The following is a 13,447-nucleotide window of genomic DNA, read 5'->3' as shown; positions in this document are numbered from 1 at the left end:
CCTCATCCTCATTCCCAACCTTTCCACCCACCCACGAGCCCTACGTAAGCCATCCACAGGAACCCCTCGGAGAGCTCAATTTCTCTTTATTGGTCGAACCCCCGTGTACAAGCTCTGTTTTGATAACCTGTCTGCTTCATCTTTTTTTTTTTTTTTTTTTACAGAGACTGAGAGAGAGTCAGAGAGAGGGATAGACAAGGACAGACAGACAGGAACAGAGAGAGATGAGAAGCATCAATCATTAATTTTTCGTTGCGACACCTTAGTTCACTGATTGCTTTCTCATATGTGCTTGATCACGGGCCTTCAGCAGACCGAGTGACCTCTTGCTCAAGCCACGAACCTTGGGTCCAAGCTGGTGAGCTTTTGCTCAAACCAGATGAGCCTGTGCTCAAGCTGGCGACCTTGGGGTCTTGAACCTGGGTCCTCCGCATCCCAGTCCAATGCTCTATCCACTGCGCCACCGCCTGGTCAGGCGGTCTGCCTCATCTTGTATGCAGTTCAGTGCTCTTCTCTATGAAAACACTCAGGAACCTGGCATTTAAGGTCCAGTAACACAAGTTTCCATTCAGATCCTGGTGACTGACCACTGTGCTTCCCTACACCAGTCAGGCACGTCCCGCTTTCTTTCCTCAGACCACCCTGTTCACACAGGAGCATACCGAGTGCTCCTTACGGTACTAAAGCCACCTGCCCTGCTCTAGTTAGCACAGAACACTGCACATAGTAGTTACTCAATAAAATAACCACACACACACACACACACTTCTTTTTCTAACTGAATAATGGAGATTTTTTAACCTCGTGTTTTCTTTCACAACATCTTATTAACTATCTCATAGAGAATATCATCATTCTTTCAGAATTCCTACTGAACAATGCCTTCTGCGATTATAACATACTCAGTAAATGTTCACTAAATAAGCAAAAGGCTCAAAGAGGCATTGGGCAGTTTCATTACTTTCAAAATTAAAGACATGTTACATAAATGTTTCCTCACTATCGTTTGCTTCCTTTATCTTCTTTTTTCTTATATGGGGTCACAGTTTAAAACAAAAAAGTAATAATATCAAGAAAATGGAAATTAATTATATAATAGAAATAAACTGATACAATTTTTAAGCATCAACAAATCACACTCAGTAAAAAGGCATATTATGTGTGGCTAAGACTGCTACAGCAGTACTTGTAAGCACTGCTCCAAATCAGAGGAAATGAGTGTGAAATCTACTACAAATTCCTGAGAAGATGGTAGCTATGTGCAATGGTCTGAATGTTTGCACCCTTGTAAAATTCACATTGAAACGCTAACCCCCAAGGTGATGGTGCTAGGAGGCGGGGCCTGTGGGAGGGGCTTAGGTCATGAGAAGGAGCCCTCATGAATGGGATTCCTGCTCTTATAAAAGAGACCCCACTGCCTGACCAGACGGTGGCACAGTGGATGGAGCGTTGGACTGGGACACGGAGGATCTAGGTTTGAGACCCCGAGGTTGCCAGCTTGAGCGCGGGCTCATCTGGTTTGAGCAAAGCTCACCAGCCTGGACCCAAGGTCACTGGCTTGAGCAAGGGGTTACTCCGTCTGCTGAAGGCTCACAGTCAAGGCACATATGAGAAAGCAATCAATGAACAACTAAGGTGTCGCAACGAAAAACTGATGATTGATGCTTTTCATCTTTCTCCGTTCCTGTCTGTCTGTCCCTGTCTATCCCTCTCTTTGACTCTTTCTCTGTCCCTGTAAAAAAAAAAAAAAGACCGCACAGTGTTCCTTAGCCCCCTCTACCACCTGAGAACATAATGAAGAACCTGCAGCCGGATAAAGGCCCCCCCCACCTGGACCATGCTGGCCCCAGGACCCTGCACTTTCAGTCTCCAGAAGTGGGAGAAATAATATTGTTTATAAGCTGCCCAGTCAGTGGTATTTTGTTAGAGTCACCAAACAGACTAGATCAGTGGTCCCCAACCTGTTCTGGGCCATGGACCAGTTTAATGTCAGAAAATATTTTCACGGACTGGCCTTTAGGGTGGGACGGATAAATGTATCACGTGACCGAGACAAGCGTCAAGAGTGAGTTTTAGACGAATGTAACAGAGGGAATCTGGTCATTTTTTAAAAATAAAACATCATTCAGACTTAAATATAACTAAAACAGAAATAATGTAAGTTATTTATTCTTTCTCTGCGGACCGGTACCAAATGGCCCATGGACCGGTACCGGTCTGTGGCCCGGGGGTTGGGGACCACTGGACTAGGTCACTATGTAATTTATACTAACTCTTCCTTATTTTGTAATTCTAATCTAAATAATGTTATTAAAAATTGAAATAGGTTACAATCTGCACTATAATTCAGACATATGTAAGTAATTTTTCTTTTCTATAAGTACAGGGTGAGGCAAAAGTAGGTTTATAGTTGTGAGTATGCAAAACAGAATTTACTCTTGTATTACTATGATTTATTAATTATTGTACTATTTTCCACATGAACAGCTAGCTATAAACATTCTTTGGCTCTGCCCTGTATAGGTTTTATGACTGTCACGTTTAACTTTTGGAGATAATTTACGAGGAGGAATTTTTTCTTCATATCTGAGGCAATGTTCACTTTACAACCTGATAAAACATCTTTTTTCCTATAGGTAACTTACACAATCTTTTATTATTTTAAACAGTCGGTAAATCATTTCATGATCATTAAATACAGTAACATTGAATTCACAATACTAACATTCTAATTTATATCTATATACTCTCTTCTCCCCCCAAATAAAATATTTCCTAAGCTATGCTCTCTTCCATTAATTCTCTGAAAGGTACATTTAATATACCTCACTAGCATTTCACTGAAAGGGCAAGGCAACCTAATCTTGATTTATAAAAGAGTTTTCATTACTTGGTTTCAACAGTTCGTTGATTATTACAGCTTCATAGACACTGTTATGATAATGCATCTTTGAAAATTTCAACCCTTTGTTCAGGAAAATTTCCAATAAAAGTCATAATCTAACAGGGACCACTGCACAATGCATTCATTTTGCTCTTTTATTCATTGAAGGAAAAAAGACTTAATGCATCCTTCTTTAAAGTCTATTAAGTCACATTATGTACTCCTCACTGAGAGAGGGTAATTGGAAAAATACCAGGAAAGAGGAACTAAAAGCGCATTTACCTGTGTTACACGTATCCGTAGGGCTGTGGTCGAAAGACGTAATTGGAGTCTGTTCTGTTTTCTTGCATCCAGTTTTTAACTATGAAACAAAACGAGGAACATGAAATGTCATTTTCTAAAGTAGGTCAAAGACCAGACTCATGTTAACATAAAAAGAATAGTGCAAGCGATTAAAGCAATAGTCCAAAAAATATAAAGACCTCTAAAAAATTTGGTATATTCATCTTCAGACAAAGCAATTCAGAATTAAAGGTAACAACTGCTTTCAGCTCTCCCATCCGAGGTCAATAAAACATAAGGTCATGTACCTGGTCTTTGAAAACGTTAATTATAACCCCTGATGAAAAAGTAGGAGGGGGCTGACAGGAAATCTTATACCCTCTATGATTAGTATGTACCTTTAACAAATGATACTTCACTGACTGAAGGCCTTCTTGAGCTTCCCATTTTACTTGATAGCTAACAAAATTTTAAAGAACATACACTATATTTGTAACTGATTTATTAGGGTACTGTAGCACCTGGTTATTAATTGTACTGATTTTGATGTGGAAGATCCCCCTTCTGCTCGAGTCTGCGAGGGTGAATGAGCTTGTAGCACGCGCACGCGAGGAACAATGTCCACCCCCCCCCCCCGGAGGGTTAAGATGAGCCTCACCGCGTGGGAAAGAGGCTAAGGACCAGGAAGAAACAACCCCTGTCTTCGATCGAGCAGAAAACAAACCACGATGAATTGAACCCTATCAAAGACTGTCTGAAAATAAATATGACATCCTTACTTTAGTGTTCTTTAAAATTCCTATTGATTGATTTTAGCAAGAGAGGAAGGGAGAGGCAGAGAGAGAGAGAGAGACAGGAACACTGATCTGGGTCTGTATGAGCCCTGACCGGGGATCGAACCTGCAACCTTTGCGCTAGGGACGATGCTCTAACAGATTGAGCTGTCCGGCCAGGGCCCTAACATAGCTTTGGGAGATTTCTAGGTGTATCTTTATGATGCCATTCCTGATCATGGTTTGCTGGACAGAAAACACACTGACTTGGAAATATTATATTTATTGGCAGCACAGCATAAAAATCTTAAAAGATCTTTCAAGGAAATACCAGGTTGCTAACAAACTGTATTTCCAAAATTATAATTCTCTTATATCTATAACAAATACTTTATAAAAAACATAGAGGGGATTTACGGAGTGCATAAATAAACGGAAATTTAAGATTCCTTGATTTACCTTAAAAGAAGGTGAGGCAGCGTCTGTAGTTTTGGGAGTGGATGAGGTCCTTGGAATTAGTATTTCAGGGGGAGCAGAAAGGAGACTAAACGTCGAGGCTTGGGGTCCACGCTCCACTGCCATTTGTAAAAGGGATGCGCGGGGCGGACTTTCCGGATGACTGCCGTCAGATTTTTGTCGTATGAATGCTATCTCCCAAGCAGATTCTGACCTGGCATGAAAAAGAAATCACTTCATAACTATATTATGGATACAGTACAACTGAATTCTAAAATCATGTTTCACATACTATTTCAAAATATTTCTTTTACGGTCTAAGATACTTAAGACATCTTAAGTTACTATTTTAAGGAGACATGTGAAATAATTCATTTTATGCGATGCATAGAAGAGTTACCTCAGCTTGGCTCTGGTAATGATGCTTTTTGCCTCTTCAAATGATACACCAATCATAGATTCCTTGTTTATTGAGACAAGTTGATCTCCTGGCTTCAAACGTCCATCCTAATGAAAAGAGTAACGTTCATAAAGAAACCAATGAGGGTGGTTTGTAAAAAATTAATAAATATAATTAATGTTTTAGTGAATAAAGCCTTAAAAAAAGAGTATAAATAAAATTTTAGACAAATAACCTCAATATGGCCCTGGCCTGTCACTCAGTGGATAGAGGTTGGCCTCACGTATGCATGTCCCAGGTTCGATTCCTGGTCAGGGCACACAGAAGAAGTGACCATCTGCTTCTCCCCTCTTCTCTCTCCCTCTTCTTTCCCTCTTCCCCTCCTGCAGCCAGAGGCTTGACTGCTTTGAAAGTGGCCGTGGGCACTGAGGATAGCTTGGCTGGTACACTCACAGCAGCCTCAAGTGCTAAAATTAGCTTGGTACTTAAGCATTGGCCCAAGATGGGGCTGCCAGGTTGATCCCAGTCGGGGCACATGTGGAAGTCTGCCTTACTTCCTCCCCTCCTCTTACCTTAAAAATAAAAAAAAAAAGAATCTCAGTAACAAAAACTTTTTGATTGGAGCCTGGTTTGCTAATACATGTGAATGCAAAGGAACAGTTCATGTATACCTTGAGCAAACTTGCACACTAAGGAATCCTGAACATTTGGAAACATAACCTGGTACACAAGGAGAAGAAACCTGTTTTAAACACTCGGTGCTATGAAACAGCTACAACTATGACTCTGTAATAAAGTAGAGCAAATAATCCTAGAACGCTTCAGAATATGAGACGTCTTCACTTTCTCTCTGAGCATTCCTGCACCTGATTTCATCCCACCAAACCACCGGGTTTATTCCACAGTACGAATTTTCAAAAATTCAACCAAAAATCTTAATTATATTGATACTACCCATATTTTAGATCATGATCAAGCATCTTATTTACTGGGTCCTCCATCTCTCCTGTGACTCAGGCCTAATTGGCGGTGCAAATAGCTTTAGTCATGTCCTACCAATAATGACCACTTCCAACCGGCTGTCTGGCACTGTCTTGGTGAAGTCCGCGCTCTGCCTAGACCAGTCTAGCTGAACAGGACAGAGCATATGAGCTACAAGATTTAATGTGGTTGTGAGGCAAGTTTCTCCGTCTCCATCTGTCTTTTCTCTCAATTCAGACGGGGAAAGAAGAATGAGCTCTCTTCATTTTTAGTTCCTAAGATACTTCTGAATTTATCATTTGTGCAAAGACTGAAAACATTATTTAAATTACTAAGGAAGAAGCTTATATGGTTAAAAGGCTACATTTTCACCCTGATAGCATTTAAGTAAATTCCACAAATCTAAGGAATATTTTATTTCAAAGTCTCATCTAAGATATATCCCATAGATAACTAATCTTTGATCTGAACTAAAGTGTATATATATATAATGGTGATTTATGGTTATTTCAAGGCAAAAATAGCAAGTTATTTTTGTTCTTTAGAAAAATACTTAGTGTTACTTCTTACACTGAATACTGAACACTCAGGGAAATAGTTAAATAAATATAAAATATTTATAAAAAAATTTTCTAGTGGCCCCGGCCAGTTGGTTGAACAGTATAGTGTGTGTCAATCTGGCATGTGGATGCCCCAGGTTCAATTCCCGGTCAGGGCACACAGGAGAAGTGACCATCTGCTTCTCTGCCTTCCCTCCCCCCCCCCCCTCACAGCCATGGCTTGAATGATTCGAGCACATCAGCCCTGGATGCTGAAGATGGCTCACTGAAGCCTCTTCTTCAGGCAGTAAAAATAGCTCAGTTGCGAGCATGGTCTCAGATGGGCAGAGCATCCCCCTAGATGGGTTGCTGGGTAAATCCCAGTTGGGGTGCATGTAGAGTCTGTCTCTCTATCTCCCCTCCTCTCACTTAAAAAAAAAATAGTGTCGAAACATTATCTCAAATCCTGTATACGTTAAACACATAATTACTCTATGACCCTTTGGAATTAAAAACATGATAAAAAATTAAAACAAAAAAGGCAATTTAATTTAATAATATATAAAATTAGAAATCTAATATGGATTTTATAAATATATAAAATATTTAGGGATTTTATAAATATATAAAAGATTTTATAAATATATAAAATATAAAATAACTATAACCAGCAAAGTCAGAGATCATAACACACAATTGCTATATTCACAGGTGATGTTTTCCTCTGTCCACTTGATTAATGTACGGACAGTAAAACACAATAGTAATGTTGGGAAAGACAAGCAATATGGAGAAAGTATTTACCATATGGATTCTACATGAACAGAAACACAAAAGAGCTGATTTTGTAAGATTTTGTAAACACAGTTTTGTACTGCCTCAGCCCAAATCTTATTACAGAGTTTGATTAACATTAAGTCAAGTATACCCAGAGTATACTTAGACACCTATAGACATAAGTAATTTAATATGCTTAATTTTAGTTTGAGGACAGTCATTCATTCACTCTAGGTTAAAGTGAAATGGAACAACCAAAAAGAACAACCTTTTGGACGCAGCAAATAAATCAGGCTAAGAAAAATTAGGGAAGAATAAACACAATTCTAGAGTGCTTATTTCTGGGAGGGAGGGTGGAGAGCGTGAGCAGGGGAGGCACACAGGAAGGCTCCATATTGCTTAAACTTTCTACTTCTTAAATCAGAGGGTGAACACTAATTGGAATCATAGGTGGTCAATTTATTCTTATGCTTCATAAGTTATATAGATATAGCTCCAATTTCCTTTTGTGTGTGCCAAATATTACATTATTTAAAAAGAAAATAAATTTTCCATCCCCCCCTCCCAAATAAAAAGAAAACATGTCATTTGCCCAACAATGTGCCTAACTAGCTAAAGTATATTTTGGTTCTATATTCCAAATCTGATATTGAAAGGAAGGGTCAAGTAGAGAATTTTTCATCTAATTTTAAAATAAATTAATTAACTAATACAGGTAAATAAATGTCATGGTTAAATCCAGCTATAGACCATTTGGAATTGGCAAAAAAAAAAAAGTCCTCATCAGAATCAGTTTAATAAGATAGATTGTAACGGGAATTTATTGACTACATTCCTATTGACTTGAATCCCAAAGCCGGTAACAAGTTAGGGGGGAAGAGAGGGAAAATGAAGAAATCCCTGCTTCATTGGAACAAATAATTTTATTTAAAGGTCACTGACAAGGAAAAAATAGTCCTTTTAGAAATGAGGTGGTAGATAGTATTAGGCTACTTTGTGTTAATCTAAACATTCTTGGTATTAACAGTTCCTCTTTATTGAACTTTCTTGAAAAGAGGGAATTCTACAAGAATGACTATAGTCAGATGGCTACTCAACTGTCTTCCACTTGGGCAGGAATTGAGAGGCAGTGGACAGAAGTGGAAACAGTCCACAGTTTGGCAAATAGGTAGACATGAATCAAATATGAGTTCTATGATGTGCTAGCTAGATGTTCAGAAACGATGAAGGGGGGGGGGTAAAGGATAGGGAGGTGTACTATCTCCTCCACAAAGAACATAGAACTGAATTCTAAAGTGTCGGAGGCAGCGCCTGCATCTAAGTAGCTTACAGAGATCACAGCTGGTTGTCAGGGCTGCAGAGAAAAACGCTACAAAAAATAGAAGTAGGCAAGGGGGTTTAGGATGACCTACGACCCCTACCGTCTCCTCAGGCTATAGAGTATAACAGCACACTGGAACGCACTCTCACAACGGCAGTGCAACGTGCATTAAAACATGCCGATGGATGCAGTGAGGTAGCATTTTGCAGCAGGACGAGAGTCAGAGAAGAGAGGAAGAACAATGCCTTCCGACCATGGCTTCTGGTGTTTATATATTTTTTCTTTCTAAAAAGTATTCACAGCAGTGGTTTTTTATCTTTCTCCTTTTGCTTCCTAGAATAAAATCTTAGCTGATATGTGAATTTCTGAACCTGTTTAAAAGTCAGAACCTGCCAACTAAAACAAAGCTATTTCTGCAAATGTCTGGCATTCAGAACCAGTGAATTCTGCCCCAGCTGGATTAATGTGTATGCGAAGGTGCGAAAGTCAAGGTCTCTTCCACGCTGTCTGGGTTCTGATTCAGTGGTGACAGGGCAGCCACACAGCACACAGCAGGGGGGCACGCCCGGCGCTTCCACGTGCCCGGCCTTGGAGCCTGAAGTCTTTCACGCTGACATTTACAAAGATGTCGAAACAATAATGTATTCCTGACCTCTTACGCACCTTTACCAGAAACTACCAACTCTGTTCATTTCTGATGGTAAAGACTATTAGAGTCTTCGAGATGACACGTTACCTCAGCAGAAACCATCTATACTGCCAGACTCTGATTCAACTCACTCATTATTCCTACGTGCTAAGGATGCTCTTGCATGGCTTCAAATCCTTCCTCAGACTGTCACAAACTGTCAACTGGACGCATCTTCCTCTCATCCCCAGTTATTGCTGTGAATCTAAGGGAGTTGTTTAACCTCCACGAGACTCCATTTTCTTAGCTTTAAAGTGGGGATAAAGAGCTATCACACAAATTTGATGTCATAATTAAATAATATATATAAAATCCTAGCACACTGTCTCTGTTAAATACAGGTGAGTCGAACCAGAGTTGCAAACGGGCAATTTTCACACCAACAGCAAACTTAATCCTGTTCCTCCTCAATGAGGAACCCGAGATGACTAACCACTGGCAGAAAAGTTGAAACTCCTTAACTTCCCAAACCCAGCAAAATAAACAACTAGCTGCAACCGACGTTTTCCTAGCCTCATCATCCACCTCTCCTTCCCGGCATGTAACATCTTCACTCTATTTTCAGAAGATGTTCTCCGAGCCCTAATGCTTTTACACATACTAATTTCTGTCTAGAACGACACCACCCGCCCTGCCACTCCTCTATCTGATGAACTCTCACTAAAGCTTCACAGCCACAATCAAACACTATCTGCACTGTCAATTTCCCCCAACTCCCTAGATTTACTTCACTGGTCTTTTCTCTTTGCTGCAAAGCTCTTTTCCTTACCTACATTATTGCAGCTGACGTTGTACTGTCCTTATTTTTTACTGCCCTTCTATACTTTTTCCTCCCATTAGAGCGTATTAATTCAGCAACCCGCAAACTAGCAGCACGGGTTCTCCCAGCGGGCCGGACCCGTGTCCTTCCCATGCTTGTCTCCCCCAGCATAATGACGGGTACAACACAAGTCCACAAGACACGAACAACGTCCGGGATACAGAGGAAACTGGGGTGACCTTAACAGAAATAATAATGGCAAAGGAGGAGAGAGTGATGCTGCAAAGTGAACCCTCCTGACTGCTGCGCCCGTAGCTCCACCAATGGGATGGCTTTCTCTACCCCTGGCCAATCAGAGGCCTTGGTCCTAGCTCTCTGAAAGGCCTTGGCCCTGGTTCCCGTGACATGCCCCGCGTGTTCTGCAAGCAGACTTCCTCTGAGTCAAAAATGCCCTGCTTCAATCCCTTGGGAACAATGACTAACCATCATTACCTATATTTCTGTGATATTTCTCTGTATCTATGGGGTCTGACATCCCTCCAAAAAAGTCTTGAATTTTATTAAATCTGAGATGACATAGATTTTGTAAGATATGCCATTATTGTAAGTATCGCTATGAGAAAAAAATGCTGCCAATTATAGTATGACCTTGACTGTCAGACCCATCTCGATTTCACCGAGAAAGAAAATAATGTATCATCAAGCTTGAAGAAAAGCATTGGAATTCTGCCTGATTTCCTTACTTTATTAGCAGAAAAACAAAGAAACCAACTAGAAACATTTAACAACTTCAAAGTGTTATCCAGAATCTGACACAAAGGGTCAGGGAGGATGTACCTTGGTGTTGAGCCCAGATGGTGGCAGTAAAGTGGTAAACAGGCAGATCAATAAACCTCAGAGACGTGACAGACTAAGGCATCACTTATTCATTCATAAATATGAACTGAGCAATCAGCATGTCAGGCATCACATTGAGGTCTAAGAATTTCATTGTGAATAAGATCAGGTAGGGTTCCTTGCATGTAAGAAACATACAGTCTTGTGTTTCAGGCAGAATTGATAAAACAATCACAGATACCAGTTTATGATTACAAACTGAGATAGGTGATATAGATGATATGAAAAAAAAGGAAGAGGATGTAGAAGCATACATAGGGATAAAAAACCAGGGGGAGGGGGAGCGCAAGGAAAACATTTCTTAGAACGTGGTCTTTGGCCTGACCTGTGGTGGCGCAGTGGATAAAGCGTCGACCTAGAAATGCTGAGGTCGCCAGTTCAAAACCCTGGGCTTGCCTGGTCAAGGCACATATGGGAGTTGATGCTTCCAGCTCCTCCCCTCTTCTCTCTCTCTGTCTCTTCTCTCTCTGTCTCTCCTCTCTCTCTCTCTCTCTCTCCCTCTCCTCTCTAAAATGAATAAATAAAAATAAATAAATAAATAAAAAAGAAAGTGGTCTTTGGTATCTGGAAGTAATTGGAAAGCATGGGTGGGAGAGTGGGGGCTTTTCCAAGTCACAGGGATCAGCTTATGAGATGAGAAAGGATTTGGGTCCCTCCAGGAGCTAAAAGAATCCCACTATGGAAACATACAGATGAAGAGCCAGAGAAGAGCACAAATCCCACGATACACAGTCCTGTAGGCAACTAAGTATTAGTAAGACAGGTTGGGAGGAAAATAGGCATGGTGCATATAAGTAGACAAAGCTGTCATGATATGTAGAAACTGATGAGTTTAAGCTACGGTGATAGTGGGGATCAAGAAGACAGGAGGGTTCAGGAAATATTTAGAGAGTAAAAAGTCAACAGTATGTGCTAATGAACTGGATATGGGTGTACGGGAGCGGTAGTAGTTAGGATGTTCTTAGGTTGTCTGACTTTGTGCAACTAGGAGGTGTCATTCACCAAGACCAGGACCATGGGAAGAAGGTTTGTTTGGGGAGAGATGGGCAGATGAGGGTGTGGTGTGACTGCCCTGAGTCCTGTCACAAATATGTTAAATTTAACGTGCCTTTAAGAGATCCAAGTGGAGATGTTGATGAGGCAATTGGATATGTGGGTATGAAGCTCCAAGGAGTAGCTAGGCCGGAAAGAGGTCTAAGATTGAATGTCAAGACTGATACGGACTAGCTGGTGAGATGAAAAGGGACTTGGGCTTTTCACATGTCCTTCACTCAGGTCCTAGTATATTTGTTTTCAACCTACAGACTGCTTCTAGCTCTTATGGAAATTTGTTTTCAAGAAATCCCAAGTTTGAACTCTGAATATCTTTTCCAAAGATGTGTGATATTTTGGTTACTGAACCAGTATTGCATTTCGTATTTGCCGGATGAAAAACATTTCTGGGGGGGGTGGGGCGGCGGCGGGGGAAGCGGCAGCCAGCCATGATTAATTAGATTCCGAGTCCCAACAGTGCCCTAACAGGCGAAGTTAGGGATATAAACGGAATACGATCCATCTATAAGTGTGAGATTTGCCTATATTGTTAGTTTTGAAACAAATATGTTACAATTAGAGCAAATCAAAGCACTCATATGCATTTAAAAAATATTAACAGTCGCTCAGTTTAACAACTTAACAGGGACAACCTTGCAGCCTGTGTTTCCGGTGCTGAATACACCTGCTATACAGCCATTTTGGGCAGGTTAGAAGTTTATTAACATTCTGACACAATATTTAGAACACAGTAAATGCTATCATCATTCATTTAAAATTTCTAAAAATAAAATAGCGTCCATTCATATTTGTAGAGTAAATGTGCACATAACTCTCCATCATAAGGAAGTACACCAAAATAAGCGTAATCACTGCACATTTATTTATTCTTCTCTGTCTACACCTCTCTTGGTTATTCTTAGGACCATGTACAAATCCAAGAACATTAATGACTCTATGCTGCTCTCTAGTGGTAAGCACACAATATAGTCCATTACACGGTTTTGCTTTTTAATACCCTTTCAAACTACTGAATTCCAAGAAACCAGTAACAGAAACTATATATTATAAGCATAAATTCTTAAGTCTGCTCTCACTGACAGCTAATGACGAGGCACTCAGCACCACTGTTATCACATTACTACTTTAATTACAAATATTTTTCATGGGAATCTAAAAGCACAAATTGATGCTTGTCTTAAAAGCAAAGTCTTATCACTTTTTATGTACCATAATCCACTATTGCCTTATATCAAATGCAGTCCGGAAATACTTTAGCTATACGGAACACACTCACCCTCAGCTTCAAATCTAAAGTAGTACTAAACATTCTAATTCTTACAAGAAATTTTTCATTTTTTGTTTGAATTTGTTTAAACTTAGCATTTAAATGTGTTCTTATTTGGTTAATAATTTAAATTCTTTTTTTTTTTAATTCAGTGAGAATCAGAGACAGATTACCACACGTGCCCCAACAGGGAAAGCCCACTAAGAGGTGATACTCTGCCCATCTGGGGTATTGCTCTGTTGCTCAGCAACTGAGCTCTTCTTAGCACTTGAGGCGGTGGCCATGGAGCCATCCTCAGGGCTCAGGTCCAACTTGCTCCAATCGAGCTATGGCTGCAGTAGGGAAAGAGAGAGAGAGAGAGAGAGAGAG

The 13,447-nt window shown here is 40.3% G+C and overlaps 1 protein-coding gene across 6 annotated transcripts in view; it reads right to left on the bottom strand.

Moving 5' to 3' along the window:
- STXBP4 (syntaxin binding protein 4) overlaps positions 1–13,447 on the bottom strand; it is a 171,129-nt gene that overhangs the window by 140,869 nt on the left and 16,813 nt on the right. For all 6 annotated transcript variants that reach the window (XM_066263993.1, XM_066263992.1, XM_066263996.1 and 3 more), the window contains 3 exons: positions 4,796–4,902; positions 4,399–4,609; positions 3,167–3,245 (listed from right to left, as the gene is read on the bottom strand). In XM_066263993.1, the coding sequence (XP_066120090.1) occupies positions 3,167–3,245; positions 4,399–4,609; positions 4,796–4,902 (397 nt within the window). The remainder of the gene's footprint in view (positions 1–3,166; positions 3,246–4,398; positions 4,610–4,795; positions 4,903–13,447) is intronic.

Source organism: Saccopteryx bilineata, chromosome 2 (genome assembly GCF_036850765.1).
Source record: "Saccopteryx bilineata isolate mSacBil1 chromosome 2, mSacBil1_pri_phased_curated, whole genome shotgun sequence".
NCBI classification, from domain to species: Eukaryota; Metazoa; Chordata; class Mammalia; order Chiroptera; family Emballonuridae; genus Saccopteryx; species Saccopteryx bilineata.
Note: the sequence above shows the minus strand (reverse complement) of the source record. Positions and strands in the feature narration are given on the sequence as shown.